This window comes from Varanus komodoensis, unplaced genomic scaffold (assembly GCF_004798865.1).
Source record: "Varanus komodoensis strain SLA01 unplaced genomic scaffold, ASM479886v1 scaffold1, whole genome shotgun sequence".
Classification (NCBI taxonomy): domain Eukaryota; kingdom Metazoa; phylum Chordata; class Lepidosauria; order Squamata; family Varanidae; genus Varanus; species Varanus komodoensis.
The window spans coordinates 137,172,506-137,199,781 of record NW_025335268.1 but is presented as its reverse complement, the minus strand read 5'-3'; the positions used below and the strand labels follow the sequence as shown (position 1 = coordinate 137,199,781).

The 27,276-nt window shown below is 44.0% G+C and overlaps 1 protein-coding gene across 4 annotated transcripts in view; it reads left to right on the top strand.

Moving 5' to 3' along the window:
* DENND2C (DENN domain containing 2C) overlaps window positions 1-27,276 on the top strand; it is a 63,008-nt gene that overhangs the window by 19,796 nt on the left and 15,936 nt on the right. The window contains exons 2-10 of one of the 4 annotated variants that reach the window (XM_044447676.1): window positions 1,466-1,654; window positions 12,684-13,630; window positions 15,272-15,420; window positions 16,002-16,108; window positions 16,682-16,852; window positions 22,647-22,743; window positions 23,539-23,583; window positions 25,277-25,464; window positions 27,159-27,268. In XM_044447676.1, the coding sequence (XP_044303611.1) occupies window positions 12,849-13,630; window positions 15,272-15,420; window positions 16,002-16,108; window positions 16,682-16,852; window positions 22,647-22,743; window positions 23,539-23,583; window positions 25,277-25,464; window positions 27,159-27,268 (1,649 nt within the window). In that variant the 5' untranslated portion in view covers window positions 1,466-1,654; window positions 12,684-12,848. Of the gene's footprint in view, window positions 1-1,456; window positions 1,655-4,433; window positions 4,619-10,929; window positions 11,022-12,683; window positions 13,631-15,271; window positions 15,421-16,001; window positions 16,109-16,681; window positions 16,853-22,646; window positions 22,744-23,538; window positions 23,584-25,276; window positions 25,465-27,158; window positions 27,269-27,276 lie in introns of those variants that run through there. The other 3 variants (XM_044447668.1, XM_044447683.1, XM_044447661.1) reach the window with 3 other exon arrangements.

Here is a 27,276-nt window from a genome sequence, read left to right as displayed (position 1 = left end):
ATTGTTTTGTTGTTAGTCTGACTGTAAATTCTAAAGGAGTAATCCCAGCTAAATGTATAGGTTTTCTCAGAATAGGATTTCTAAACATGACACTTTGGATCCCATATGAAAGAAAAATTTTGTAAGGATAGGCATTCTTTGCAGGCCAGGCCATGACATCCATTGGCCTGCATTTCTAAGAATCGGTGCTGTTGTTTCCTTATCAAAGACTGAGAGCAAGAAACCAATAAAACATTCACAACAGAAGTAAGGATTAAACTGAAGACCTCTTATTTGAATTTCCATACTGCCACACTGCTATTAGTGTGGTTTAGCAGTTGGAGTGTAGCAGTGAACTCAGGGGAACCCCACTTAGCCATGAAGCTGCCTGGGTGACTTTTACTGGTCATGCTTCTCAGCCCAACTAGCCCACAGGGCTGTTGTGAGCATAAATGAAGAGGAGAGCCATGGACACCACCTTGGATTCTTTGCTAGGAGAGAACTGTAACAATATATAGCAAACGTTTTAAAAGGGGTGCAGGAATTTGGCATCATTCTGCTTTCTGCTCTGCAAATTTCACAAACGGGAAGGAATCTGTTCTTCTAAAACAGTTAAGAAGAATCTAGGCCATCTTTTGAAAAGAGAATGTGAAAAGGGTACTTGGAAAGCTAATGTGATCACAAGGAATTGATTTGGGTATGTGTTCTGCTGGCTTCCACAATTGCTGCCTGGCAATATGAGACAATGTGTACGTGTGTTCATGTGTTGCTGCTTTTGTTCTGCCATTCTGCTGTGATAGCAGGATTGCAGCAAGAAAGGTTCATGCAAGCACAGAACTACTTTCATTGGGTGGGCTTGACCTCAACAATGAAGCAAACAGTTATATCCAATAATGCTGGCAGTGCTCTCATTTTGGAACTTGCGGCTTCAGGAAATTGAATCCTGTTGGGAATTTTTGCATGGAAAACTTTCAAAATGTGTTTTGGCTCTCCTTGCTGGAAAGAGGTTATAAGTGCTTGTCATGTGGCAAGAGAATTCTTGGCTTCCCTCTCTCGAGGCAAAGATGTCAGGAAAAGGGTCTCCCCTACTGAGCCCCTGCTGTGGTGCCGGTGGGATGTTTCTTTTTCGTGCACTGCTGCTGGTCTATCTCCAAATTTGTGTCTTGAGTATATTTTCAGTGTTGATGTAGGGCATCATCCACCAGTCATTACTGTTGTTCGAGAGCCAACAAAATATGGCAAATCTTTTTTCTTTTTCTTTTTTGCACCTTAAAGACTTTTATTCTGGCATAAGGCTTTGTGGACACTCTCCATTTCATGAGATGCAGTGGTAGGAAGGATAATGACAACACATTTTTTATCAGTCTTCAGCTGCAAAAAGGCTTCCAAGACAAACCCAAGTCACCCAGAAGGTGAAAAAAACAAAAGCCAAGTTTTATGGCTGGCAGGCTGAGAATCATTTGTTCCTTTTTTGCAGTCTTCACAGGTTGCTGCCTTTGCGAAGCAGGAATCTGACCAGAATATCTCTGCATGGAACCTGGAGCCCTCCTGGAGCCATAGGAAGGGAGTTGGCTCTGCTTTGGAGGAGGGCTGGGGCAGCAACTGCAAAGGGAATGCCCCTCTGGTCCCACCCACAAGGCTGCCGTGGCTCCCCAGGACAGAACCAAACTGGACAGTGAGTACAACTGGTTGAAAGAGATTTGGCACCCCTCATTTAAACCTGCTTTCCCCAACCTGGTGGCCTCCAGAGGCATTTGGACTGCAGCTCCTAGAATTCCCATGGAGCAGGACCTTTGACTGGAAATTCTGGGTGTTGCAGTCCAAACATAGGGTTGGACTGCATAGGGTGTTGCAGTCCAAACATAGGGTTGGACTGCATAACCCTATGGAAGACATAGGGTTTGGGAAGGATGACTTAAACAATTCATCCTCTGAATGCTGCAAGGGATGCTAACTGCTTACTGCCAAGGGAGGGGTTAAAAGCACCTCTTATTTTCCCTCACTTTTGTCTCCTTTAGTTACCCACAGTGAGGGAAGGGGAACAAAGCCAGCTGTTCAGTTTTCTGTCAAGAATAACATGCAGTAATCCGCAACAATTCTTGATGCTTGCATTAATTTACATTAATATGTCCAAGCTGTTTTGCATAATGTTGCTTTTTATTAGCAGCCTTGAGTATGATAGAGAAGCAAGGATGTTGAGTTCTGGCCACCATTTCACAGCCTATTTATTTAATGCTGAAAGTGGACTGAAACTGTTAAGTTGAATGGCTGTGATATAACTTTGGCCACATAGTGAAGTGGTTGTGTGAGTGCTTCTGTGTTCAGCCAAGTCCTAATATTTTCAGTATAAGATGACCCTGGTCATCAGCTGTGTCCTGGAACCATTTGCAAATCTGGATCAGCTTGTGAAAACACAACCAAAATTGCCTTGAAAGAAAACATGGATTGCGGTGGAAGAGGGAGGGCAGGAGAAAAAATAGTATGAATGGTTGTACCTTTGCCCTTTTTCTTTGCCGGACCAACTTCCAAAAGCAAAGAGCTCACTGAAGCTGCTGCAGTCATTTAGTTCAGTGGAGTTCCCTGGATGTCCTCTGTTTCAGAATATGTCCCCAAATTATAACTTCATTATAGTTCAGGAACTTTTATGATTACAGCTGAGCTTTTCTCACATGGGAAGAAACCTAGGGACTATATTAATGAGGGAAAATCCCTGCATTAATTAGGAAAGGGAGAGAACGCTGATGGTTGTATTCCTTGCCTCTCTTGTCTTTGATGCATCTAACAGCAACTTAGATTCAGCCATGTCCCACTCTGCTAAGGCCTTGGCTGGTTGGCTGCTAAAATAAAAAGGCACAAATCAGATGTGTGGTTCTTTAGAAGGAGGTTGAAAATTTCTGAATGGCTCCAAAAAACCTTCATAAGGCCATTGCTGTTCAGTGTGCCTTGTTCAGTGAAACGTCAGGAAACTGTGTCTCTCATGGTATTTGGGAGAGTCTGAACTGAATTCTTTTAGAGAGGTAGGCTGCCAGAGTTGTTGGATTGCATGTCATAACAGCAACTTTCCTTTTAAAAATAAAGACTGGGCCAGCTATTCTCTGCTAAGCACCTTACCAGTACAGGAAAAATAGACTGCCAGGACAAAAGTCACCTGCCTTGATGGCAAGCACAGCCACTTGGTCTGCAAGCCTGTGCAAGTTCAAAGCCTCGTGTTCTATTCTTCCCATTGGGTGTGGAAGCTTAATAGGCTCCCACGCAGGGCCGTGCCTTAAACAAGAGGAAAATCCAGCTATTTCACTTGCTTTATTCCCCACCCCCACCCCCACCCCATAAGAAGGGAATGTGACGTATGTGAAAGCCTTATCATGTTCCAAGAGCAACATGCTAAAGACAAGTGGAGAAGATTGCTCTATAAAAGAGGTGAAGAGGCCTTTTCTGATATAATAACCAGATAGGCAGAAACAGGGCCACCATGCTGTAGATTTTGCGTGCAATGAAGATATTTTAAACTGTGCATGCACATGTGTGTGCATGTGTGTGAAATGATAGTGGGGAAAGAGAAAGTTTCTGATGGTAGCCCTGGTCTTGTGTACTGTTCCCAGGTTCCCTGAAGTGGTTGTATAGGGGGAAATGCCATCTTGAAGAAGATGTTACTGCAGTAGGTGAGCTGCCCTATGAAGCTCATGCATTTTATTTATTTATTTATTTATTTATTTATTTATTTATTTATTTATTTTAGATTTCTAACCAGGCCCATTAGCCATATGTCTCCCTGGGTGGGTTATAACAATGCAAAATATTAATTATTTCAGAGTAAATAATTAATGATTATTAAATAATTAATACCTGAAATAATCTTGGAAAGTTCTTTTCCCACCACTGCTAGGAAAGGAGGAGGAGGACTATGCGTGTGTGGGGAGAGATGATGTGAAAAATAGGAGTGCCAGAGGCAGGAATCAGCAGTGTTTTTTTTGCCATTTGTGGCAAAGTCCTGAAGCCCTTCCCCTGGCCCCATCGCCTTTTTCTTGTCCACGGATCGTTCAGTGAATGCTTGCCTTTTGCGAAGCCTTTTCCCTGTTCTAAAAACTTGAAAGGCTTCTCCTAAGGCTTAGTTCCTGGCAGGAAAAGCTTAGCTTTATGCTACAATCTACTGGTGTCTGGGTGTGTTTTGACCCTGGCCCTTTTGCCTACAAGTGCTTGCCCTCCCCAGAGCTGCTTTAAAAGGGTATTTGGCACTTGGGCCCAAAGAGATTCAACATCCCTGGCCTGTGGCTTCATTAGTGCCACGGCTCAGCTTGTACCACAGCTGGGTCTTGAAAAGCGTGAAGCAATGTTAAGTAGCACCCATGGAAAGGTAACCATAGCCTGTGCTTCCTTACACACTCCTCTCCTCCCACATGCATACCTACTTATGTGTTAGTCTAAATAATATTCATCTTGCCTTATAAAAGAATGCCCAGGCAGACTGGCTCTGTTCAGCTGGATGAAAGGGAGGAACTTGCTTCATCACACCAAACTTTCCTTCTTTCTCCACACTTGCGGCAGAGGAGCTAGGCTTCCAGATGAGGGTGAGATCTGGCAGCTCTTCCTTTGGAAGTCATGCAGCTGCCCTGTGGTCTGCTCATCTGTTGTGAATATGTTGGTACGTAGTACTAAGCTGATGAATCTTTATCATAAGAGTTGGCTAGCTGTATGGGGGAGTGAAGCTATATCAGTCACCTCTGCTGTGGCAGCAGTCATGTACCTAGGAGCTGGTTTGAACTGGAAGAATGATAGAGACATGAAATTGCAGGCAGGGAAATGAACATACTTGAAGCTGTAGAATGTACATGGGTATGTACATGGACTTGCATGGACCACCATCATATCTTACAGAGGGATGCACTTGATTATGCCTACTCTGGTCCCTCCTGATTCCTTCCCATTCATTTTTTCCAGTTGATGTTACTTTCACATAGTCAGTTGGCAAGGAAGCAAAAGTGAAGAAGTGGAGATGTATCATAGTTTCACATGTAACTCCTCCCAAAGTGTCTTAGGAATTGTAATTCTGTGAGGAATTTATTGACCTAGAGAGCAAGCCGTGAGTCCTCCTTTTTATATTCCATCAATTTAAACAGCTGAGTTCAGAACAGAGGTTGAGTATAGGTTGCCACTGAACTGTGACTTGTTGTTGAAATGTAGCTTATCATGTCGGAATCCAGCCAAGGTAACAACCCAAGCTGAACAATCCACAGTTACCAACCCAACAATAAATCATGTGTTGTCTTCATGGGTTGTTCATAGTTAAGAAGTCATGGCTTGTTAGTGCAACTGGGTTGAGACAACGTAATGACCAGTGTTCCAGCAGCAACCCATGGTTCAAAGCCAACCCATACCCACCCCTATTTAGACCTTGACTGTGGGTTACTGTGCTGTCCAAACTTAGTCACTGAAGCCAGATAGAATATATAAAGCACTTATAGCATGTTCCCCAACCTAACAGTGAGTGTGCCAGAGCTGGCTGCCAACCACCTTCCCTGCTCACTCACTCTCCCCTGCCTCTGCCTCCAGCTGGGCAAAATTAGCACCACATCATACAGCCAAGTGCTTCAGACAGACTTCCTCCTGTCTCAGGGTCAAAGTACATGTGACATTAATGATGTAGATCCAGCTCAGAACCATTGTGCATGGAGAAGGGAGAATTATCCTCCTTGAAACAGTTTGGAAGGGATGGTTTAATCTTCTCCTTCCGGTGCACAATGGTCCAGATCCAAGTTGGAGATGCATTCATTCTCTCCCTCCTTCCGCCCCTCCCTCCCTCCGCCTCAGCAATATGCTACGCAATTAATGTAGCATGACATTTGATCCTCAGGCAGGGAAGAAGGAGAGGGTAAGCAAATGACAGCATTGAAAGCCTTTGATTTGCTGCTATGTTAGTCTGCAAGTTCATGTGTGAGGATAAACCTGCCATAGGGGGAATTGTCTTTGTGTTACTTCTGCCTTCATGTTAACATAGAAAGTCATTCTTACAGAACAATAGATTTTCGGATTGATTGGAGAAGGTAGGGAAATGAAACTGATAGAAAGCAGTTATCATAAGCAGCATGTGAGGTTTTTTTCTGTAGAATTATTTGCTTCCTACATAAATGGGTGCTTCTCAGATTTGCTTTTGGCAAAATATTGACCAAGAAGATCCTGTGGGTAGCATCTTACCTTGCACTTCTTGTCAGTTTGAAGAACACAAGCAAGACAGGATCCAGGCCACAACTAAGTATACTTAGTTGTGAAGAAATGCTCTCTCCTTTTGCTGAGTTTTGTGTAGCCCATTTGAACTGGCTCATGACTGGACCTCATGGCTCTGGTGGACCTCAACCCACATTAAATGTGGAAACCACGAGGCTCAGTAGAGAAGCATTTGAAGCATGAATTTGGGAGCTCTTGCTTGTCCTTTCCTTGTTCCTGTATTTACAAAAGATTTACGATATTATCTTGCCTTGCATTAAAAAGGTGGGTCTCCTGATTGCTTTTGTGTGTCATTTACTGTGTCATGTGCTAGAACCTGTTGGAGTTAAACCAGCTTTACGAAGTATTTAAGTCATCAGCTTCTCATACTCAGGCCCAAGCAGGGAATAAGCTAACAACAATTTACTTCATGCTTAATCCACAGTAGTTACCACAACTCTGCCTCATTTATATCAGTGTAAATAGGTAGAAGAGGGAAATAATTGCATATTATAATAATAATTTCATTTCTGTACTATGCAATAGCCAAAACTATTTGGGTGGTTTACAGCCATTCATAAAAACACAAAACAATGTATAGTTTCCAATAAACAAAATTAAAATCAGGATTTAAAAGAAATTAAGCATCTAAAACAGTTTATCCAATTCAACACCCCTCCCCCCTGCCATAAGCCATTAAGTGACTGGGAGAGGAGAGCAGCTTAACCTGGTGCAAAAAGGATTGCAGAATGGGTGCCCAGTTGGCCTCACTGGGGAAATAATTCCATAATGTGGGTGGGGGGCACTCCTGAGAAACACCCCCCCCCCCCCCCCCCCGTTGCCACCCTCTGAGCTTCCCTGGGATGTGGCACTCGGAGGAAGGCCTCAGGTTGATCGTCATGTCTGGGTAGATTCATGTTGGGAAGCATGCTCCGTTAGGTATTGTGGTCCCAAGCTGTGCAAGGCTTTATAGGTAAGAGCCAGCATCTTGAATTGGGCTCAGAAGCATATACACAGCCAGTACAAGTAGGCCAGGACAGGTGTTACATGCTCAGACTTTCTGGTCCTAGTCCGTCACATTTTGCATAAGCTTCTTAAGGGCAGCCCCGTGTTGAGTGCATTGCGGGACTCTTAACCTGGAGTTCACTAGAGCAGAGATGACTGAAATCAGACTGTCCCGGTCCAGATAGTATACATGAGTGTTTCAGTCCCTATCATGATGTCTCTGTTTTCCCAACTCATTTATTTCTCAAAGCTTTCCAAACTCAATCATGTTGCTTTTGATGGTGGTGATGTTGATAATACTTAATATCTACTTTGGAGTTGCAGGGTGTTTGCTTTACCTATATTATCTTGGTGATGCTTAGAAGAGCCTTGTAAAGTAGGCCAGTGTTATTATTGCTATATTACACACGGGGTGGGGGCAGGGCTGAGACTTACAGTGGATTTAACCATTACCTTGCCAAATGTGTATTTCCAAGTCTCTGTTTGCTGAGGTATGAAAGCCAGTGTGGTGTCGTGGTTAGATTGTTGGACTGGGACTTGGGACATCTGTGCTGTAGTGCCCACTCAGCTGTGGGTGACTTTATTGACTCTCAACCTAAGTTACCTCACAGACTGTTGTGAGGATAAACAGACAAAGAAGAAGACCAAATAAGCTGTATTTGGCTCTCTTAGAGGAAAAATGGTGGAATTTGAAAGGGAGCATTTGTAGCAAGTAGTTGATAGGATCAAGCAGAGTGCATTTGTTTGAAATCAAATCAATTTAAATCACTAGTCAGTAGGACTACATTTAAATCAAGATTTTCTACATGATTTGCATACATGTCTGCCTTACCCATAGGTAGAGGAATTTCATTAAAACTTTCTCAAACTGGATCTCTTTTACAGCCTGCTGCCATTATAGGTTTTTTCCTCTAGGGAAAGAATAATATACACCCCAGGCTACACACAAAAAGATCCAAAAATTTATGAAATATTCTGCTCAAAGGGTTTCATTTTTATATTTAGTGCTTGTTCCTCCCTCCTCACACTTTGCTACTTGTACAGATTTATTCCACTCCCATCTTCTGTTCATTGAATGTTCTGAAACTTAGCACTTAAGAGCTTGAAAAACCTCGCAAAAGGGACTCTGCCAACCCGATCCATTTCAGAAAAAAAGCATTTTGACTCATTTTAGGGCTTGCATCAAGAAGCACTCAATTTCTGTTCCACAGGCAGAGGGTTCTGCTTGTGCAACAGAATCAGCAGGGATGGCCACTTGTGGAACAGAAGTGGGGTGGTAGTTGCTTGCAATACTTTCAACAGAGTCACCAAACAATAGTGCAGACCAGCTTGGTCTTCAGCTCTTGCAGACTTGACATTGCCCCCAACCCCAACATATGCTGAACAGCATATATTCTGACCCTGTCAGAGATGTACTAGATTTTGGCATCCAGGCTAGGAATTCCTTTCAATATGCAAGTATTATATATACAGGATAAAATTCTTGTATCTTCCATCAGTTATAAACAAGGGGCACAAGTTTAAATGGCCACTTTCTTGGTGATTATATAGAAGGAAGGGTCTGTTCCTTGGAAAAGGGTTGAGCTCTTGCTTCAGTATTGTTTTTTTTAAGAAGACTGTCAATTTATGCAGGTGCTTGTTATTCAGAAAGGAAGCAAGAAGCATGAACTTCTGTATGTCCACCTGATTACCAAAGCATCAAAGGAGTGGACCTTTCTTAATGTTGGTGTTAAATCAAGGATACCAGGAATGAGTGGGATGTATTTTTGTTCTTATTGTTTTACCTCTAGCAGGGGCAGGGCTGGAAGGGATATTCTGTGGGATGCAGTGCCTTGGGGGCATATTTGAAGAATGGCTTGCACTTCCTTTGGGATTATGACTTTATTCTTAGTAAAGACTAAGAATGGTACACTATGTTTGCGAGTGAGAGGTAGGATTGGGGGAATTGCTGAGACAAGTTCATTAGGACAGAAAGTAGAGTTCTGGTTCTGTGGTCAAGAAAATACTTTGTCTTATGAATAGTGCCATTGTTTCTTTAACAAACAAGGCTGCTTGCTACTTGTTGGAAGCTCTCTTTATCAGTGCTATCCCTAACTGATAATGCATTTACTATTAGTCTGGGAACAATTGCAGGCTGAATTGCCCATTATTGCATAGCAATGCTAATTCTCTGTCATTCTGACCACCTCCCAGGCCAGCTTTGATTTTCATTCTTTCAGCAACAGCTTGTGCTGCTGCTTCCTCCTCTTTTTCCTTCCCCTCCTCTTCTATACATTTCCATTGTATACATTTAAACACCAGGCTAAACAGGCATTTGTAGCTTTGTTCTGTTGGCTCCACAATGTTATCAAGTTTTTAAAATGTTTTTCATGTTGTTATATGTTGATTTTTTGGCATTAGTTTATTTTTGTTTATTTTGTTGTTGCTTCTTGGTTTTATTATCATAAACTTTCCTCAGGGCATTTGCCGGCTGGGTGGTATACAAATGATCACTACCTTCACTATCACGATCATCACTGAAAATGCCTGCCTAGAAGGTTTTTCTTCTTCTTCCACTGCCACTTGTTTGCACTGGCCTTGTTGCTCTTTTGGGTCAGGGAGGATTGGCTAGTGGGGCCTGCGGATCAGCTGGCATCGTATGTGGTGCAGACTCCTTTCATGAAGCATGCTTCCGTTGTTTACATTTGTGTCCTCATTTTCTGATTTAATTTGGTGCTTTTGATTATGCTTCAGCTGCAAAATCATTATCTGCACATATCCCCTTCTGTGCAAAAGGTCCAGGGCTACACTACTTAAGCCTGTTCATTTTTTACTCTCCATTTCTGTCTTGTCCAGATTATGGGTTCTACCTTCCTTGCTCTTTGCATTGATGATGACATGGCAGAAGCACCTCTCAAGATGGTGCTGGGAATTGCTCTAGGTTATGATCAGTGCCTGGTGCATTTTTCAGAAGCTACCTCCTCCAGAGGATGCCATTGGGAAGGGGAGAAGGTATAGTGAGAGGCAGCTGAACTTCAGGAAAGTCATGTGATAAAGTTATTCCTTTTTACTGTAAGCTCCTCAGGCTTGGGTACATAATTAAATGCTCCCACAGGTAAAACCAAAAATGAAACCCTCAGTCTGTAAAAATATAGTATTGGGGGTGGAGAGTAGCGGTTCTATACTAGACCACTGCATGATGTCGGTCTGCAGGAAGGTCCTCCTCTCTTTGCAGGAAATGTTTATTTTTATGAATCCCCCCTTTTTGCAGTATGAAAAATGGCCTAGTTTTTCTGTGCTAGGCCTTACTTTGTTTATGCCTGGCTCTGAAAAGAAAAGAGGTGATGGGCAGGATACATACTGTAGTATTGAGGAAGGAAATGGACAGGCGTTCTCCCCAACGTCTAAGGCAAGAATTTAGGCCATTGTGTGCAATGCTGAGAATGTTCTGATATTCAGCTGTGAGTTAGGGGCTGTTTCCACTTTAGGGTTTCTTTATTGTAATGCTTCCCTGCCCCCCCCCCCCCGCAAGCCATCCTCCTTCTGGGCCCTCATAACCTCCAGGGATATCAACAGCTGTTTCTTTGAGGAGCATTATCACTTGATGCCTATGCTGGGTTGTTACTTTGAGGAGTGGCACTGCTGCTGCTGCTGCTGCTGCTAATCAAGGCTGTGCAGAGGGGGTGTTAAAGTAGGCGACTCCCAGTTGCTCCGGATGTTTTAAGGCAGGCCTATTTATAGTTACTTTTGTGCGGGGCTGGAGTGGAGTGAGTATCCTGAAACTCTGAGAGGAAGGGAGCCCCAGCTGCCCAAGGAAATGGAACTGCCTGACAGAGCGAGAGAGGGCTTTGTCTGTCAGGGTGAGTGTTGCAAAATGGCAGGCATGTCCCTGTGGGCTGTGGCACGGAGAGCAAGCCCTGAGATAAGGGCAGGTTGGCAGTGGCTGAAGAAATGACAGGGAAAAGAGTTCTTCACTGACTGGGGAGCTACTGTTCCCTCTAATGCAGAGGTGGGCAACTCGTGGTCCTCCAGAGGTTTCATCGGACAACTCCCATCCATTCTAGGCAGCAGAGCCAATGGTGAAGGATGTTGGCAGTGTAAACCCAAACATCTGGAGAGCCAGAAGTTATTCACCCCCTTTTTGTGGAGGGCTGAAGTAACCATGGAACATTTTTAGACAGCTGCAGAGGTACCTTGCCTCATTGATAACTTCTCAGTTAAACAAATCACCAGACTTCATGGTTTCAGAGGAACGCTTGGAAATATTTTCTATATATGACAAAGCCTCTGAATGTAAGGGTGCTTTTACACTTTTTGTTTTTTGTTCAGTTCTTCTGGAAGGCTAGTTCTGAAGATAGGATGTTGACGTTTCTGTGAGAAGAGAAAGGACTGCTGGTGTGAGATTACCTGTTGCTTCTGGGTTCTCTGGCCATTTATATTTAACTACTGGTGACAAAAAGTGTTTTCTGTTGTGAAGACTTTTGCAGCATCCTGAACCTGTCTTGTCCTATGGAGATAGGAAAATCTCTCTCTTGTGGGTATCTGGGGTTTGCAGCTGTTTCTTGCACTGCCTGTGGGATGCTCCTGCAGGGATATTAGTTGTCCTGTTTTAATCCCCACCCCCACACCCCAGCAGGACCACAACTCCTTAAGGACACAAAATAACATAGCAATCTATATAGACTATGTGCTCTTGAGTTGTTAAATTACTACCTGTTTAATATGAGGTTTTAAATTTTGTAAACTTTTAATTATGTTTTACTACATTTTTAATAGAATGCATTTTTAATTTTATTTTGACGTTCTTTGTGAACTGCCCAGAGAGCTTTGGCTGTTCAGTGGTATAGAAATAAAAATAAAATAGATAATAAAAGTAAAGTAAAATAAAGCTGTAAAGGGCTTTGAAGTAACTTTGGACCTAAGAAGATACTTGCATGCACCTGTGCAAATGATGGGAAAAAGCAGCACTACCCTGTCATCACTGTGCGGGGTGTGGGATGAACAGAAGCCTGTGAACCAGCCCTGTTGAGTTCAAACCTTGTCTCTGCCACCTCTGCCTGCAGTGGCTGTGGGCGGCTTGCATCACTGTCTTGCCCATTTTTCCCTGTTTGCGAAATGAAGGCAACATTCACCCCAGGCACTGCCTTGGGAAGCCTTGCTAATCTTTTTCATTGTTGTGGAACTAAGGGGAACTGTGATTGTGGTGGCATTCACCTGAAGAGCAGTCCTGGCTTGCATGACCTGCCAGTCCTATCTTTCTGCCACAGGGCAGATCAGAGACTTCCAAAACTTGAGAGATTGGAACAGCAATTGATGGGTCTGCTCCCTGTCAGAGGTAAATTAACTTGTAAACTATGGATTGCCGTACTATATGGAAAGGCTCTCAGAATAAGGTCTGTCTGTTTGTAAGAGACTAACCAATTTATTGTGTCATAAGCGTGTGTATTATATACACAAGCGTGTGTATTGCCTATAGCTTGCATTTCTTCTGATGGATGTTCTGTGGCTCTTTCCTTCTGCAGGGTGCCATCAGGATACACTTCCACTGTTGGTGCAGTTGTGCCACTCCACAAATTGGATTTGATTAGAGGCCAGCAACAGCTAGATTTGGGGGATTACAGATCTCTGCTACCCTATCTGGAAGTAGCCTGCTGTGATGGAGCTGTAGTGACGGTAGCTGCCCTGCCATGCACCCAACAGGGAGCATCGACCCTGGCTTTTCCCGTTCTGCTGTGCAAACCTTGTCACGTAGCCACTGCCGGAACATCAAGCAAAAGATCTCTCAGTGGGAGGGTCGGACAAAAGGGGATTGTCAGGAGGAAAGGCAGAAACCCAAGGACTTTGGAGTTAAGTATGGCCAGGACAGCAAGGGGAAGCCAGTGGGACTTGGGCATGGCAAGAATGTAGGAGGGCTAGCAAGTGTGCAGAATCTTGGCTTAGATTTTCGGGAGAGCTCTCATCTCTGTTGTGTGGCTGAGGAGGATGAGGATGAGAAACTCCAAGAGAGTTTGGTTGAGCCGTTCCCCAATGGAGTTACACCCAAAGGAGACGAAGAGGAATGGCAAGGGGAGAGGCTGCCGCCAGGGAACTTCTACACCTCACGGGACCTATGGAAACAAATTGAAGCACTTCCTCCTGATAAATTTCTCTCCATTGCTTTGGACTGGAAAAGTAAACGGGAAAGCTGTGGCTCAGCAGAGAAGGAGCTGAATGTTGCTCTGACAAAGAGCTTGGAGAACATATACTGTGACGTTGAAGGCCAGGAAAGGCAGTCAGCCATCAACCCAGTACCCAAACCACAAAGGACTTTTCGCTATCTTTGTGAGAAAGACCATGCAGAATGCCCTAATGGAGGCCAGACTGAGAGGAAGCCACCAGAACATCAGTGCAATGGTGGTTACCCTGTAGCACCCTCCCATGACTCTGAGCAGAAAATGGTCAGCAGAGGAATCAGAGGCAGATCCAAGAGGTGGGTGCTACTTTGATCTTTCTCATTTCTCCTGTAAGTAAAATCTTTCAAGTAATCACAATCTGCTGTGTTGTATCCTTAATAAGCATATGTTTCTCCTTTTTAACATATAGACAAATGTTCAAATGTGATCAGTTATGTTTTTTTCATGAGAGTAGAGTAGAGGGGGGAAAAGTATAGTCCAGGAGTACAGTCTACCTTTTCCCACCTTTGGTTGGTGTGGAGTATAGCATCTCTCCTTCAGGACATGTGCAGAGTTTTGGTATTAAAATAGAATTAAGCACTTTGAAAGCAGAAGCTGCTGTTGTTGGGAAATGGGCTTGGAAATGTGTAGGCAGTACCTTAAGGCCTATGCTCAAAATGTTGCACAAGTTTTTGCATGCAGAATTCAGGGTTTAGCACACAGTATGAGTTACTCCAGTACAGGAGGTTGATTTCTTTTGAATCATAGAGCATACACGGCCTGATCTTTGAGTGTGCATGGCTATCTAATCTTACTAGCTGAGGGCCTTCAGGATTTCTTGCCATGGTTGCTGTAATGAGTATCCCTCCCATGCTTGGCAAGTGTGAAGATGATTATGACACAGACATGCCCCAACCCCTATCACAGAGGTAGAGTAGTTGGTAGGGGTCAGCTCCCAGAGCTGTACTTGGCTTTTCATGATGTGAGAGAAAAATCTGCTGGGGAAGCATTACGGTTGGTATTAAGCACACATTTTTGGCTGGGTACCAAAGGCAGCTAAAATGTTTCAAACCCTGTTATCAACTTTGCTCAGTTGAGGAACTGAAAGAAATACCTGCAGGTGGAAGGATTGTCATTTTCCCAATGTGGAGATCTCTTAGTTGTGATTCAGGAACCCTATTTAGTATTAGATAAACACAGAGCTGATGTTACATGGATATCATTCATTGTAGTTACAATTGAAAGGACCTCCAAATAAACTCCTTGGCCACTGGAAGATGTTGTATCTCCAGCTGCTCCTAATGCATCCATCCAGCAGAAGATAATTTTGGGCAGATGCACAAGTGAGACTAACTCTTTGATGAAGTGTATATTCATCAAATTATATATCCATATTCATGGCATAGAACAGCCTTGTTCCCCCTGTAGCTTTTGGACTACAATCCCCAGAATTCCTGATCAATGGCCCTGCTGGTTATGAATGTTGCAACTAGGTCCAACATATCTGGAGGAGATCAGGCTAGGAAAGGCTGTTTACACCACTAATGCTTTTGCATGGAGGACAGAGATGCAGTTCCATTCCCTTTCATTCTCATAGTCATTTCTTAGTAGGCACAGTGGAAACAACAGATTAGAATGCTGTCTTTGAATCCCAAACCTCTTCCCATAACCATTAAGGGGCATATATAGATCTGAGAAAACCTGATTTTAAAAAATCCCAATTGGGGTATCTTCTGTTTAGTGAAAATCAAAGAGATTTTCCCCAAAATAAGACAATACCTTTCCTAAAATGCCCAAAATAAGAACGTGAAGCCAATAACTATCGGAATATGAGAGAAAATCCAGTCAGTAGTAGGGAGTGCAATAAAATTTAACAAGAGGCAGAAGATACAAGGCCATGCCGTGTTCTTGTATGTGAGGCTTGTGGGATGATAAAGCACCCCCTGCTTTGTTTATAGAAAGTCCTTTGAATTTGAGGACATCCAAGGTTACCGAAACCGGCTAGCAGCTATGGAGTACCAAAAACTCCACGAAGAAGTGAATGGCACTGCAAATTTCCGTCTCTATTGCACACAGTCAGAGGACAACCTATATGAGGACATTACTGGTATGTTTCCAGGTTCATTTTAAGGAAAGAATGACAGTAATTTGGAGAAAGAAAGACTGCCTGCCATTTTTCCTTACTTTGAAGGTCACCAGTATTAAATTTATGATCGCCACTGCTGACCTGTAGAATATACATTTATAGATTCACCAAATACTGTTTCTCTGTTGGAAAGCAATCAGTCGAAAGAGGGTGGGAAGTTGCTGTGCATGTTGCTGTTTTGCTTTCTTTGCTAGCACAAAATTTGCCTTTGGCTTTACCAATCCTGCCTTATGTGGAAGCAATAAATCAGGATTCCTGACTTAAACATAACATGAGAGAACCATTTCTGGCTTTTTTACCTGCTCATGTGTATGGGTGCAAAGTGAGAGTGGAAGAGCTGTGTGTACCAGCATGCAGGAATTCTGTTATGTGTAATCTCTCTCTCCCTCCCTCCCTCCCTCTCTCTCTCTCTCTCTTTCTCTGCCTGTAATTAATGGGAAATTCTGGCTCAGTTTGTGCTTTTTTCCCCTTTTCCTTTTGCAAGCAAGCAGAATAGGTTGGTGGCCTCTCTTTTTCTCCTTCAAGGATTGTTTTTTTCCTAGATCCTGCTAAGGAGAATCTCTATGAAGATATCAAAGTGAAGCCTTTGTGGAAGGTCCCATCAACTTGGAAACTGCCTCCCCCTCGGAACACCTTCAAGCCTCCCAAGGTGAGGGCATATTTAGCTGTCTTTTTGTGCAGCACTCCTGCCTAAGGTTGATCTTTGTGTCTGACCTTCACTGGGTTCAGGCTTTAGCATGTGGAAAAGAAGAACAAAATGGAGTAGCTTTGGATATGCATGCATGTCACTTAATGCCGGTCAGCCGAATGTGTCAAGTGTTGCCATTAGAAAGTGTCATGTTCTTGAGGTGATGTGGAAGCTGCAACTAGGAATTTGTGAGGAATCCAATGGGGGTGGAAATCCAGTGGATTTTCATGGTTCAACATCCAGCTTTCCAGTTCATTATCCCCATGCTTCTGCTGATTCACTGTTGTAGAAGTCTAGCTACTGTGGAAGTTTGGCCAGCTCATAGACTTCTGCCTCTAAGACAAGCTACAGATTGTGTGTCCATGTCTCTGTGTGTTTAACCATAAGGAAATGTGTACACATTGCATAAGTTTATGCTGCATGCAATTGGAATATGAAAACAATGCATTTTTAGTGTGGTTTGTACAAATTGCACTCCAGCTATGTAGGTTCATATGCAATAATTACTGCCAACCCCATGTTTCTTCTCTTCAGCTTCCCCCCAAGCCACACTTCCTTCATCGTAAAACCTTGGAGCTAAAGACCACACGGATCTTCCTGCCGGGGAAGTTGACAAAGGACACAACTCTACCTGTTACGCTGACAGAATGGAAGTTCTTTAAAGCAGGCGAAGCTGGAAGCAGGAAGAGAAAGAACCTCCCCCGGGTGAGGAATGAACCCAAACTCATCTTTTCTTGCTGGGTCAGGAGAATTCTCATCCCCTTAATTCACTCTCTCACTTTGCCAGCCAGCCCTGTTGGAATACTCTAGTCATACTGCTAGTGAAAAGGGGCACGTCTCTTGTTTACTTGTGCCCCTTCCTGTGGGGGGCTTAAATAGTTCCCCACTGCACTGTTCAGAGGTAGGTGCTTGTGAACACCAGTTGTTCCATGTCTTTCCTCTCTGACCATGCCTTGCTATTTCATAAACCTTGCTGGTTGTATTTATGACCATTGATCTTAAACGATTACCAGATGAGCTCAGGAAAGTGTGTGTCTGCCTCCTATCTCATATTATTTCTACAGCAGTCCTGTTAAGTAGGATGGACTGAGTTGGTGTGACTGTCCCATAAGATTGCTGTTTTTGGCTGTGTTTTGGAGGGCTTGCATTCCTTAAACTCTTCTTCTAGCCTTGCATTAGGAGTGTAAAATGGATAATCTGTTTTAAAACAATCAGCTCCCCACATACATGGGCCCCACTTGGCAATGTACACTTCTGTCACTGTCAGTTCTCCCTTTTTCCCAAAGAACTTCCTTGCTCCCCTCATGGGTGATAGCTCTGAAGCCTTCACCAAGACTCTTCTGCGTAACTTTTTCCTTGTGGCACAAGTTCTCTTTGGGGTGTTAGTTCAGGTCAGCCTCTGTCCTGAACTTGGATTCACCTTGATCAGGGGCAAATCCCTTTCCTTGTGGCTGAAGGCAGCTCTAATCTAATTCCCAAAGGCACTTACTCTTTGCTTATGCTCAGGGTGCACGCTGCTTCTCTAGTACTCGTAGTTGTTAAAATGGGTGGAGAAGAGTGCTCTCTTTTTGGTGTCAGATGAACTTCTCTGGGGAGTCTTTTCCAGACTCTGAGGAGTCTGTGGGACTGTCACTCCTGTGTCCTAGCCAATCTATAGGACCATTGTTGCCAATGCTTTTCTGTGGGCTGTCAACCCCAGTGCCTGTTCGATGGTCTGTTTCCCTTGTGACTCCTAGATGCTTCCCTGGTGAATGATCTTAGGAGTCTACCGCTGTGCTGCCCACATTTTTCACCAGACGGTTATATCATGTAGTTTTGGGAAGCAGTATACCTCAAAAGGAGGCTGCTGCCCACTGGATTACCTCAAAAGGTTTTGGATATTTTGCTGGGGTTTAATTCATGCTGCCAGAGAGAGAGCATGGCCTAGCTTTACATTCATACAACACTTAGAAAGCAAAGGAAAGCTTATTCAGCAGAAAACAGAGAACAGTCACAAAACTCTTAATCCAAGGCTGTTTTGGCAGCAAATACTCTATTTCCCAATTTTGTTCTATACTCCTAACGAGATAAAGAGTTCCCTGCCTAATAGCCTCATAGATAGAGAGAAGCTAAAGGACAAAGAGAGAGAAGGAGAGGCATCTGTTACTTATCCTGTGGGGTAGACTCTTGACAGCAGTTTCTTGTGAGGGCACAAAGGGTGCAAGAAGTCTACAAGCTGGGGTGCTGGTCCTGTGTTCAGACCTTGTCAGCTTCTATTTCCTAAGTCCCTGATCTTTATACTATTTCCCTTTGTATCTGCTCCTATGGGAACAGGAAAAATTCCATTGTTGCCTAGACTTATAGTTAGATGTGCTAATAGTTCGATGTATGTTTGGCTGCTTTTGATTAGCTTGTGTATTGCTGTCTGCTCTATGACTATAATCAACTCAAGTTGTGACAACCCAGATTCAGGCTGGATATCAGGAAAAGCTTCCTCACTGTCAGAGCAATGATAGTGGAACCAGCTGCCTAGAGAGGTGGTGGGCTCTCCCACACTAGAGTCATTCAGAAAGAAACTACACAATTATCTGAGTGGGATAGTGTAAATTGGTGTCCTGCAACAGCAGGGGGTTGGACTCGATGGCCTTGGCCCCTTCCAACTCAGAATCACTTTTCTGTGATTCTATGATTCTATTTTCTGTGGGTAAAAAGGTGAGTACTTTGCCTGTCTTTGTGGTTGCTATTGATGGGGTATTTTCCAGGTGTGTCAAGATAATGGTCATCCTCCTTGCAGGGTTGCTTTGCCTAATCTCTTTAAAGGCTAATGTCTTATGTCTGACCTTTTCTCTGCAATAAATCCGGCATTCATTATTCACTATTCATTTTTACCTATCCACACTGGCCAGCCCAGGATAGTAGGTCTCAAGCTTATCCCAGCATGGCCTGTGGCCTGAAACTGCCTGTCCTCATGTCACTACCTCACAGCCTGAGGACTTCAGTCCCGCAATTGAACCTCATTTGTGTCTTTTTATTCCTTCCGGTTTCAGTCGCACATTCCCTGCGCTGATGGATGATTCTGGCACACTCAACTGTCTGTTCTTAAGAGTCACCATGGACATGTTCCCTTATGGCTGGGGAGCCTGCTGTGGTTCACTCATGATCAGAGGGATGTAGTCTTGTGTTGGGTAGGGTTCTCTCCCAACATCATTCAAATTGAACTTCTTGCTCTTGCCAAAGCCCTGCAGGCATATAAATCTTGTGTCAAAGGGCAGTCTGTCCAAACTGCAATGGGCATTGCCACAGTTGTCCTCCATGTAAACAAGCAGGATGGGATAAGATCCTTCTGCTCCTTTGACTCACCCTCCATTTCTGGGACTGTAGCATATATCACCACATTGCCTCCATTGCAATATACCTCACAGGAGCATCTGGTACTCTTATCAACTTCCTCAGCAGGTCAGCAGTCTTGGCCCAAGAGCCTAGAAGTAATGACTGTATCATGAAAATCTCCCACCCAGACCCTTATGCTGCTACTTGGAAAGCTGCAGCAGACCAGGATTTGGTGGTCTGCCTAGTATGTTGGGCTTTTTTCTTTGAAACTTGGAAGTGTAGCTCTTTCTTCTGTTAAAGTTTATTTAACAGCCATATTGGGTCTTGACAATTTGAAGGTTTCTCTGTCTTCTCATATCCTCACATAAAATGGTCCCTTAAGGAACTTGCTAACCTCTATCCACTGGCCTTGCCATTGGTCCTGACCTAGAGTCTGATAGCGGTACTGGCTCAATTAATTGCCATACCCTTTGAAACTGTGGCCACACCCAACCATAGGCTCCTCATGATGAAAGTAGTTCTTCGTCATGGTCTCTATGTATCACAGGCCCCACAGGGCTCTGTGCCTGTGTGGGGCCTGTTGTTGGGAAGATTTCCAAGCTAGAGTCATTCTGGCAGGAACCCCTTCCCTCCCACACCCTGGTATATCTGGGAGGCATTTTCTAAAACTCTGCTTAACTCTAGAATGTTCCAATTGATTCTTCTATGCAGTTGTATAACTTACGTGTGTGAGCTCACAGATGGCCATTCAAAGAATCAGTTACAGATAAGCAATATCTCTTTTGAAATCACTAGATTAGGAGAGTGTCTGGAACTGAATTTAGCTGTAAATAAATCCACTCTTTTATTTATCTGTATGCTGCTGACTTGCTGTGTGGAGGCAGAATGTTCTAGGCTTATTCAATAGCAGGCACAAGCAGTATATGGCAACATGCAGCTAATATACAGTTACTCCTCCTTTACATTGAAGTATTTTTTTGGTTTTTAATAAGAGGTTGTGTTAATGATGTTTGCAAAGGCTTAAAGTGACCCCAAGTTTATTTAGTCCTTCCTGGACTCATGTAACTGCATCTTTCTCTGGAGCTGCTTATTTCTGATTTGACATTTAACCTCCAAACTGTTTTGTGGCTTAAAACTGCTGAGCAGCATTTTAAGAATGGGGTTGTTCAATAAAAATCTGAATATAATTCCCCTAATGTGTTTCCTGCCACTCCCTCCCGTGGGTGAGTGAGTAACGGCGATGCATGCCTGGTGTAGTCAGAGAACCAAGAAGTGTTTTTCATGCTGCCTACGCATTGAAGGGGTTGGACTCTTGTCCAGTTGGTGCCTTTGATATCAACTTTCCTACACTTGTATTAATTTTTAACAATGTGTGTTCAGACATGTGCGTACCAGTTCTTTTAGCTGATAAGAAAGCCAAATTCAGACTATCTTGCCTGGCTAGGTAGCTGAGCAGTTAGAGCTCCCTGTTCTGGCCTCAACCTAAGACCAAAGGATGCAGCCAGCTACATTGCCTAGTAGGAATCTGTTTCTGCACTGAGGGAGAAAATTGCGGGTGGGGGTGATGAAGAGAAGACTAACTTTATATCCACTCCAGATCTGTTGCTTTTCCAAGTGTTATACATCAGCTTTTCTTGGAGCATGCAAAAATTATAATAAGCTCCAAGCCAGGAGGAGTGATGAAGCATCCCGCATGAGCCTTCCTCAGACAACTGATCCTGCCTAAAGACTTGCAAACTGCCTCCAAAAATATGGGAGTAATTTACCAAGAGAGGAAGTGCATGTTATTCTCTCTCTCCCTCTCAAACTGAAATCATACGACTTGGCTATGATTGCTGGAGGAATGGCCAAAAAAGCCAGAAAAGGATCTCAATCAACCTCAGCAGAAGGGCATGTTCTCTTCAGCATCCTAGCACTGTCTCTTCAACTCCAGCAACTTCTACATGGTTCTCGAAGCCACTAGGAACAACAACTCTGCAGGCCACCATCACTGGCTGCAGCTGATTTACGAAGCGTGTGGTGCAGATGCGCATTTCCAAATTCACATTGTTCCCCATGCTAGAAGAACCATGCAATCATAGCCCCCCAACATGCTTTCCAGGGATGTATGGCCTCCCCTTTATGCTTTCCATGCTTTGTCTGCTTTGACAAATGATTATCTGGGGTATTTGTCAAAGCGTGAAGTGTCTCTCAAACCAGCAGCATTAAGGTAAGGCTGGGAAAACTCTGGAGGAGTGGAAGAGAGGCTGAAGGAAACTCATGGAGGAAACACAGCGCTTCCTGCATAAGGGCTGCTGTGCCCTAAGGTTACGACCCAGGAGCAGCAGACTGCTGCTCGGCAATCCCTCTCTTTTCTCTCAGCTGCTTGGTTGCTACTGTGGAAGAAATGGTTGGGGCTGTGAATGGATTTACCTGATGTCTCCCTTCTGCATTTAGCATTACTTGTGGTGATGGGAACAGCTGGACCCCACCCTGTTGCCTTTGCTTAGAATGCTGAGTGCTTTCTGAAAGCCGGGCAAGAGGGAACTTGGCCTGAATGCCATGTTTAAAATAGTGAAACAGTTCGGCGAGAGACCAGGACTTCAGCAGGTTGTGGCTTGACAGGCTGAGAGAAAAGCACTTTTTGCCTGCTTGTGGTTTGAGAAACTGAACAACTTGATAGGTGGGGCTGCTACCTCCACTCTGTTTTAACACATGGACATGTCTTTGGGAATAGAAGAACAGAATATAGGAACAGTGAGCAGGGTATTGGAGATGGAGAAATGGGAGGTCTGAGTTCAGAGCCTTCTGATTTGTTCCTGAGGTGTCTTCAGGTATTAGCCTAAACCACTTGGCAGAGTTGTTGTGAAGATTAAAGAGATAATTTAAAACTATACACTGAAATGTGCTGTAGGCAGTAAGAGTAAAGCACAGGTTTTCTTTAATGCAAATTTGGATTTTTTTACATAAGCAACCAGATTCTAGAATGGCGAACATGCATAAACCCAGCATTTCAGGTATTTTGGGTCCCAGACGCATGCTTGGTTTGTCCTCTTGATCAGAACATTCTTAGCTGGGCTTTGTGACTGTCTCCATTGCTACTATAGCTCTGTGTAAGACCATCTGTGAATGGCAGGTTTTCTGAGCCTTGCTTGGATGTTTGTGACACTTTTGACTACTCTTTGATTTCTGCTTTGTTCTTTGATTTCAGTTTGTATTGAAAATCCAGGAGATCTTTGCCTCCAAAAGAGGAAAGAAGCAAGTGAAGTTGGTGGCACAGACAGGAAAAGAAGTTTCTCCGGCCAGAGGTACAGATGCTGAGCTGTGTGCAGTTTTCCTAGGACAGCCTTCCCAGGCTGATGCCCTTCAGATGCCTTGGACTATACCTTCCAGCATTCCCCAGCTAGCATGGTGGGAGTGGTAATCCAAGGTATTTTGAGGGTACCAGGTTGGAGAAAGCTGTCCTAAAAGTATAGCTGGTATAAGGATGCCTCCAACAGGAGACAGGCATTCTGCAACTCTGGGAATGGCTCTGAAGCCATGGATTTGTATTTAATACTTATTAACTTACTACATTTTTAATCCTTCCCTTCTTCCATGAATCTTAGGGCAGTGTAGAAGTGTCTGTACTAGGATTACGGAAGGCCAAAGTTGTCTTAGGTTGTTTGGCGGTGGGTATTAAGGTATGTGTGTTACTACATTTAGTTTAGTCAGACTGTTCTAGTGATGCTTTATTTTTCCATATGTGCTGTGGTAGCTAGCAGTAGTCCCATGTTCTTAGTGTGACTTCAGTCAGACTTAGTAGTATGAAGCAGTTCATGCTGATGCAGCCATCCCCAGTCCTTCGCATTGCACAACATAGGGGATGCCTCCCCACCCAGAGCTATCTAATGAACTTTACTTGCTTTATTTAACACCTGAGGTATTTTTGTGCTATAACAGGTTTTGGGGTGTGTGCGTGCATGTGTGTTGGCTGGTGCAGCCATGCCTGACTTTCGGTGTGCCACAGACCCATGATGGATCATCAGCCTGTCAGTTTCCTTCCAGCATTTCCTATTTCCACCCAGCCGGCAAATTCTGACAGGTTCTTCCTTTTATTTCAGGTGAAACCAATGGCTATGACAGTGAACCAGAGAATCTTTCAAAAAGTGAGTGAGTCACTGGGAGTGAGCCAGCTCATGAGGAGTAATTACAGCTACTGGAGTACTTTTTGACCCGGATACTGGGAATGACTGGGCCACAGAGAGCTTCTGCCTTGGCACCATGTGCGCCATTTTGGGACTGTGAGCCTTTTCACTAATTTGAACATTGGCCTTTTGCTTGTGGCAAAGAGGACTTGCCACAAGTATTTTAGAGGCCACTCGTGAGGCTTCAGGTGTATTATACCCAGCATCTGGGATAGTATAACTTTGATATGAAGATGTCATTCTTAGGATTGTAGTGAAGATTATAAAGACATGGGCTAGCTGCAAGAAGAAAGATTGAAGGAACTGGACATGTTTAGAGTTACAGCACTGAATTTCATCCTGGGTTCCTAGGAACCCTGGAGGAATTGAAGAACTTAAAAAGCAGTTGCTTAAGGAGAAACACTTGTGCTGACTACATTGCTGCCTACAGTTATCCATTTGGCTATATTGGATAGTCCCAGGTAACTGTTGGACACGTTCAAGGTAGAGAGAAACATCTCCAGATGTTTTGGACTCCTGTGATTTCTCACTATTGGTTATGCAGGCAAGGGATTCTGGGAGTTCAGCTGCCATCAGCCCCAGTCAGTGGTCAGGAATGACAGGAGATGTATTCCAAAAGATGTGGAAGGCATCAGGCTGGGGAAGGCTAATCTATGGAATCTTGGTAGAGGTTGTAGTAGTTGAATTTTGAAGTTCTCCTTACCTCCATGATTCTATGAAATCTCAAACAAGAGGCTGCCTTTTCTTCCCTGGTGACCCGTCTCTCCACAGGGCATCATTAGTGCTCAAGTGCCTCTTGAGAATTTTTTTTGTCTTTGCTGAAGTTTAGTCCTGGTCCTTTCTGTACTCTCTATGCTCCTGCAAGATTGTGAAATGCCCTTTGCTGGGAAAAAGAACTAACTGAAATTATAAATAATGTTTAGCCCTTTATCCTGGGTTTGGATGTAAATACTGGAGGAAGAACTACTAGAGCAAGAGCAACAGGCTTCAGACTGGCTCTGTGTCATGACTCATCTGCCTTAGTTGGCACCAATGGCTCTGAACACACCAGCATTTCCTGCTCTCCAGGACTGGAAAACGTCAGAGCCACGCTTTGTCTGTAACCTAGGACAACAGCACATTTGGCAGTGCCCACCAGAGTCAGCCACAATCTTTCCCTTGCTTCCTTCCTGCCAGAAGTCTTCTAGATGCTAGACATGGAAGGGAAGACTGGGTGGCTGTGTTTAAAATAAAACAGAGGAGTTTCTTTACTTGCAGCCAGCTAGGCTTGTGTCAGTGCAGTTTCCACCACTTTGGCCCTGCTCCTTTACAGCAGTGTAACAGTTCAGTAGGAGATCGCTCACTGCGGCAGAGGGGAGGAGACCAGTTCTGTACAGATGCTAGGTTTTGCAGCTTGGTGGTGGTGTGCTTTTCTTGGATTAGACCATGAAGTTGTGTTTGCTGACTAGCTGTCCCTTGGCATTCTGGCTTCTTTTTCAAGAGGGGAGTTTACTTGCCTAACTTCCAGCTCTGTTGCCCACCTGCTTCATGGCTGGGGGCAAGTTCCTTTACCTTTCAGCTACCTTCCCATCTGTTGAATGGAACCCATGTTGCTTCCCTTTCTTTACTCAAGAATGCCAGGCTGTTGCACTTAATTTTTTTTCCGCTCTTGTAGGTCGCCATAAGCGCCTGCTGCAGGTTCAGGCTCAATCCAAAAGGAACCCACATTACCAGACGCTGGAGCGGGACCTCATTGAGTTCCAGGAGCAGCAACTTTTTGAGCTTTTTGTGGTGGTGTCATTACAGAAGAAGCCATCAGAAGCTACCTACACTCCACAGGTTATACAGCAGTTTCCTAGCAAGGTGGGTCACATAGCATTGTAACAGTTGTCCTTGCTCTTCAAAGTTAAATATGCACAGTTTTGATATTTGAAGGAGGGGGCAGAAGAAGGAGAAGAGTTTTACTTAAATGCGAAGGACAGCAGTGCACCATCTGTGCTGGGCCCTTCCAACTGCACCAGTATATTTTTCTGGGTTTTGTTTTGTTTTTTTGGTGTCACAGGGGTATAGGTGTCGAATGTTGGGGAAAGGGGGCATTTCTTAGGGCTCTAGCAGCAGACTGAGATCACAAAGGGAAATCACTAAGGCTGTTTCTGCTCTCCTGATTGACAGGACTAATTAGCTTTAAATCTAGCTTGCTATTGGGTAATTGGGTGGTTGGTGTAGAATTATTATTTTCCTGTCCATTACTGTTTCCAAAGCAATGAAAACAAAAACAGGGGTGTTGAACCCAGGTTTGTAGGCCACAACTGTCCCTCCCAGGTTTGCCAGGTGGCTACACGCCTTTGGACAGCTTATCAATTAGTAGTTTCCTGGATTACATGTTTTTTCGCATTTTAACAGTAGGTTGAAATGCCTCTCTTAACACTTACTTACAAGCATTAAGAGCTTTAAATTAGAATATGAACCTACCTTTTTGCCCTTGGTTCTACCCTTTTACCTTCAGCCCTGGAAGTGAGGGGGAGTACCTTGATGGGAGAATCAGTTTGCACCATAGAAGCAGCAGGCAGACCATTCTGTCCCCGTGTCCATTTCTTCCATCCAAAGTCCTCTGCCAGCACTATATTTCCCCAGAAAGGCAGCCAAGTGCTGGCCTAGCCCATCATGCTCACTGCAGAATTTGCCAGGAAATATCTTTGGTTTGTTTTTGGAAAACATACTCCAGTTTTTAGTGCTGCATGGCTGTGGGGTGAACACAACCGGGGAAGGAATTGCAGTTGACTTAACCACAATTCCCAAGCTGTGCTGATTTCATCTAGGCTGCTGTTGTTAACAAAAACAGGGAGGGGACTGTATTGGCCTACATTGCTCAGAAGACACAATGAGCCATGTCCCACTGCCTCATGTGACTCCTGCGCTCTTTGTAGCCTTGCTGACAAAGTGGATGGCATTTTGCCAGTCTGCTTGCCTTCTTTCCGCCTGGGAGATGTTTTGTAGGCTGGATGTTAACAAGATTTGCACAAGAGGGTCTTTCAGGCCAGGATCCTAGCAGGAAACATTGCCCTAGTAATTATGGCACTATGATTATAATGTGAGTACAGTGATTACAATTCCGAAAATAGTCCTGTTTCCAAACAGTCTGCTAGTAACTTTCTTGTATGAACTCTGCAGTGAAGCAAGGTGCCTGGGAAACTTTTTCTAGATTCCATAGCAAGTCAAGCTAGACTAGGGTGGGTAACTCACTCTGTATTCAAGGTCATGTTAGAAATGCATCATGAAACCAAGCCACACGCAACTTTCATGTTCTTGCTGTGCAGTCGATTTAGTGACATTTGAAAGACATTCCTTGCCCCTTGAAAAATGTAGCTTCTGTTTACTTGATAAAGAAAAATGTAATTAAGAAATTTAGGTAAAAATCAACTCTTGGAGGAAAAGGTAGGGTGAAAACTATTGTGGAGAGGGGAACAATTTGGTGTAGCTGATTCTAAGTGGCCATGCAAGAGGCAAATATTTGCCTGCCTGTGTCTGTTCAGTGATGCAGCATGTTCCCTCTGCAGCCTGACCACCACTTTCGGCAGTCTAAGGATACTGAAGAGAGGCTGAAGGTCATCCCTAAATTCTGTTTCCCTGACCCAAAAGACTGGTGCCCAACATCTGAAGCAAAGAGGTGAGTGA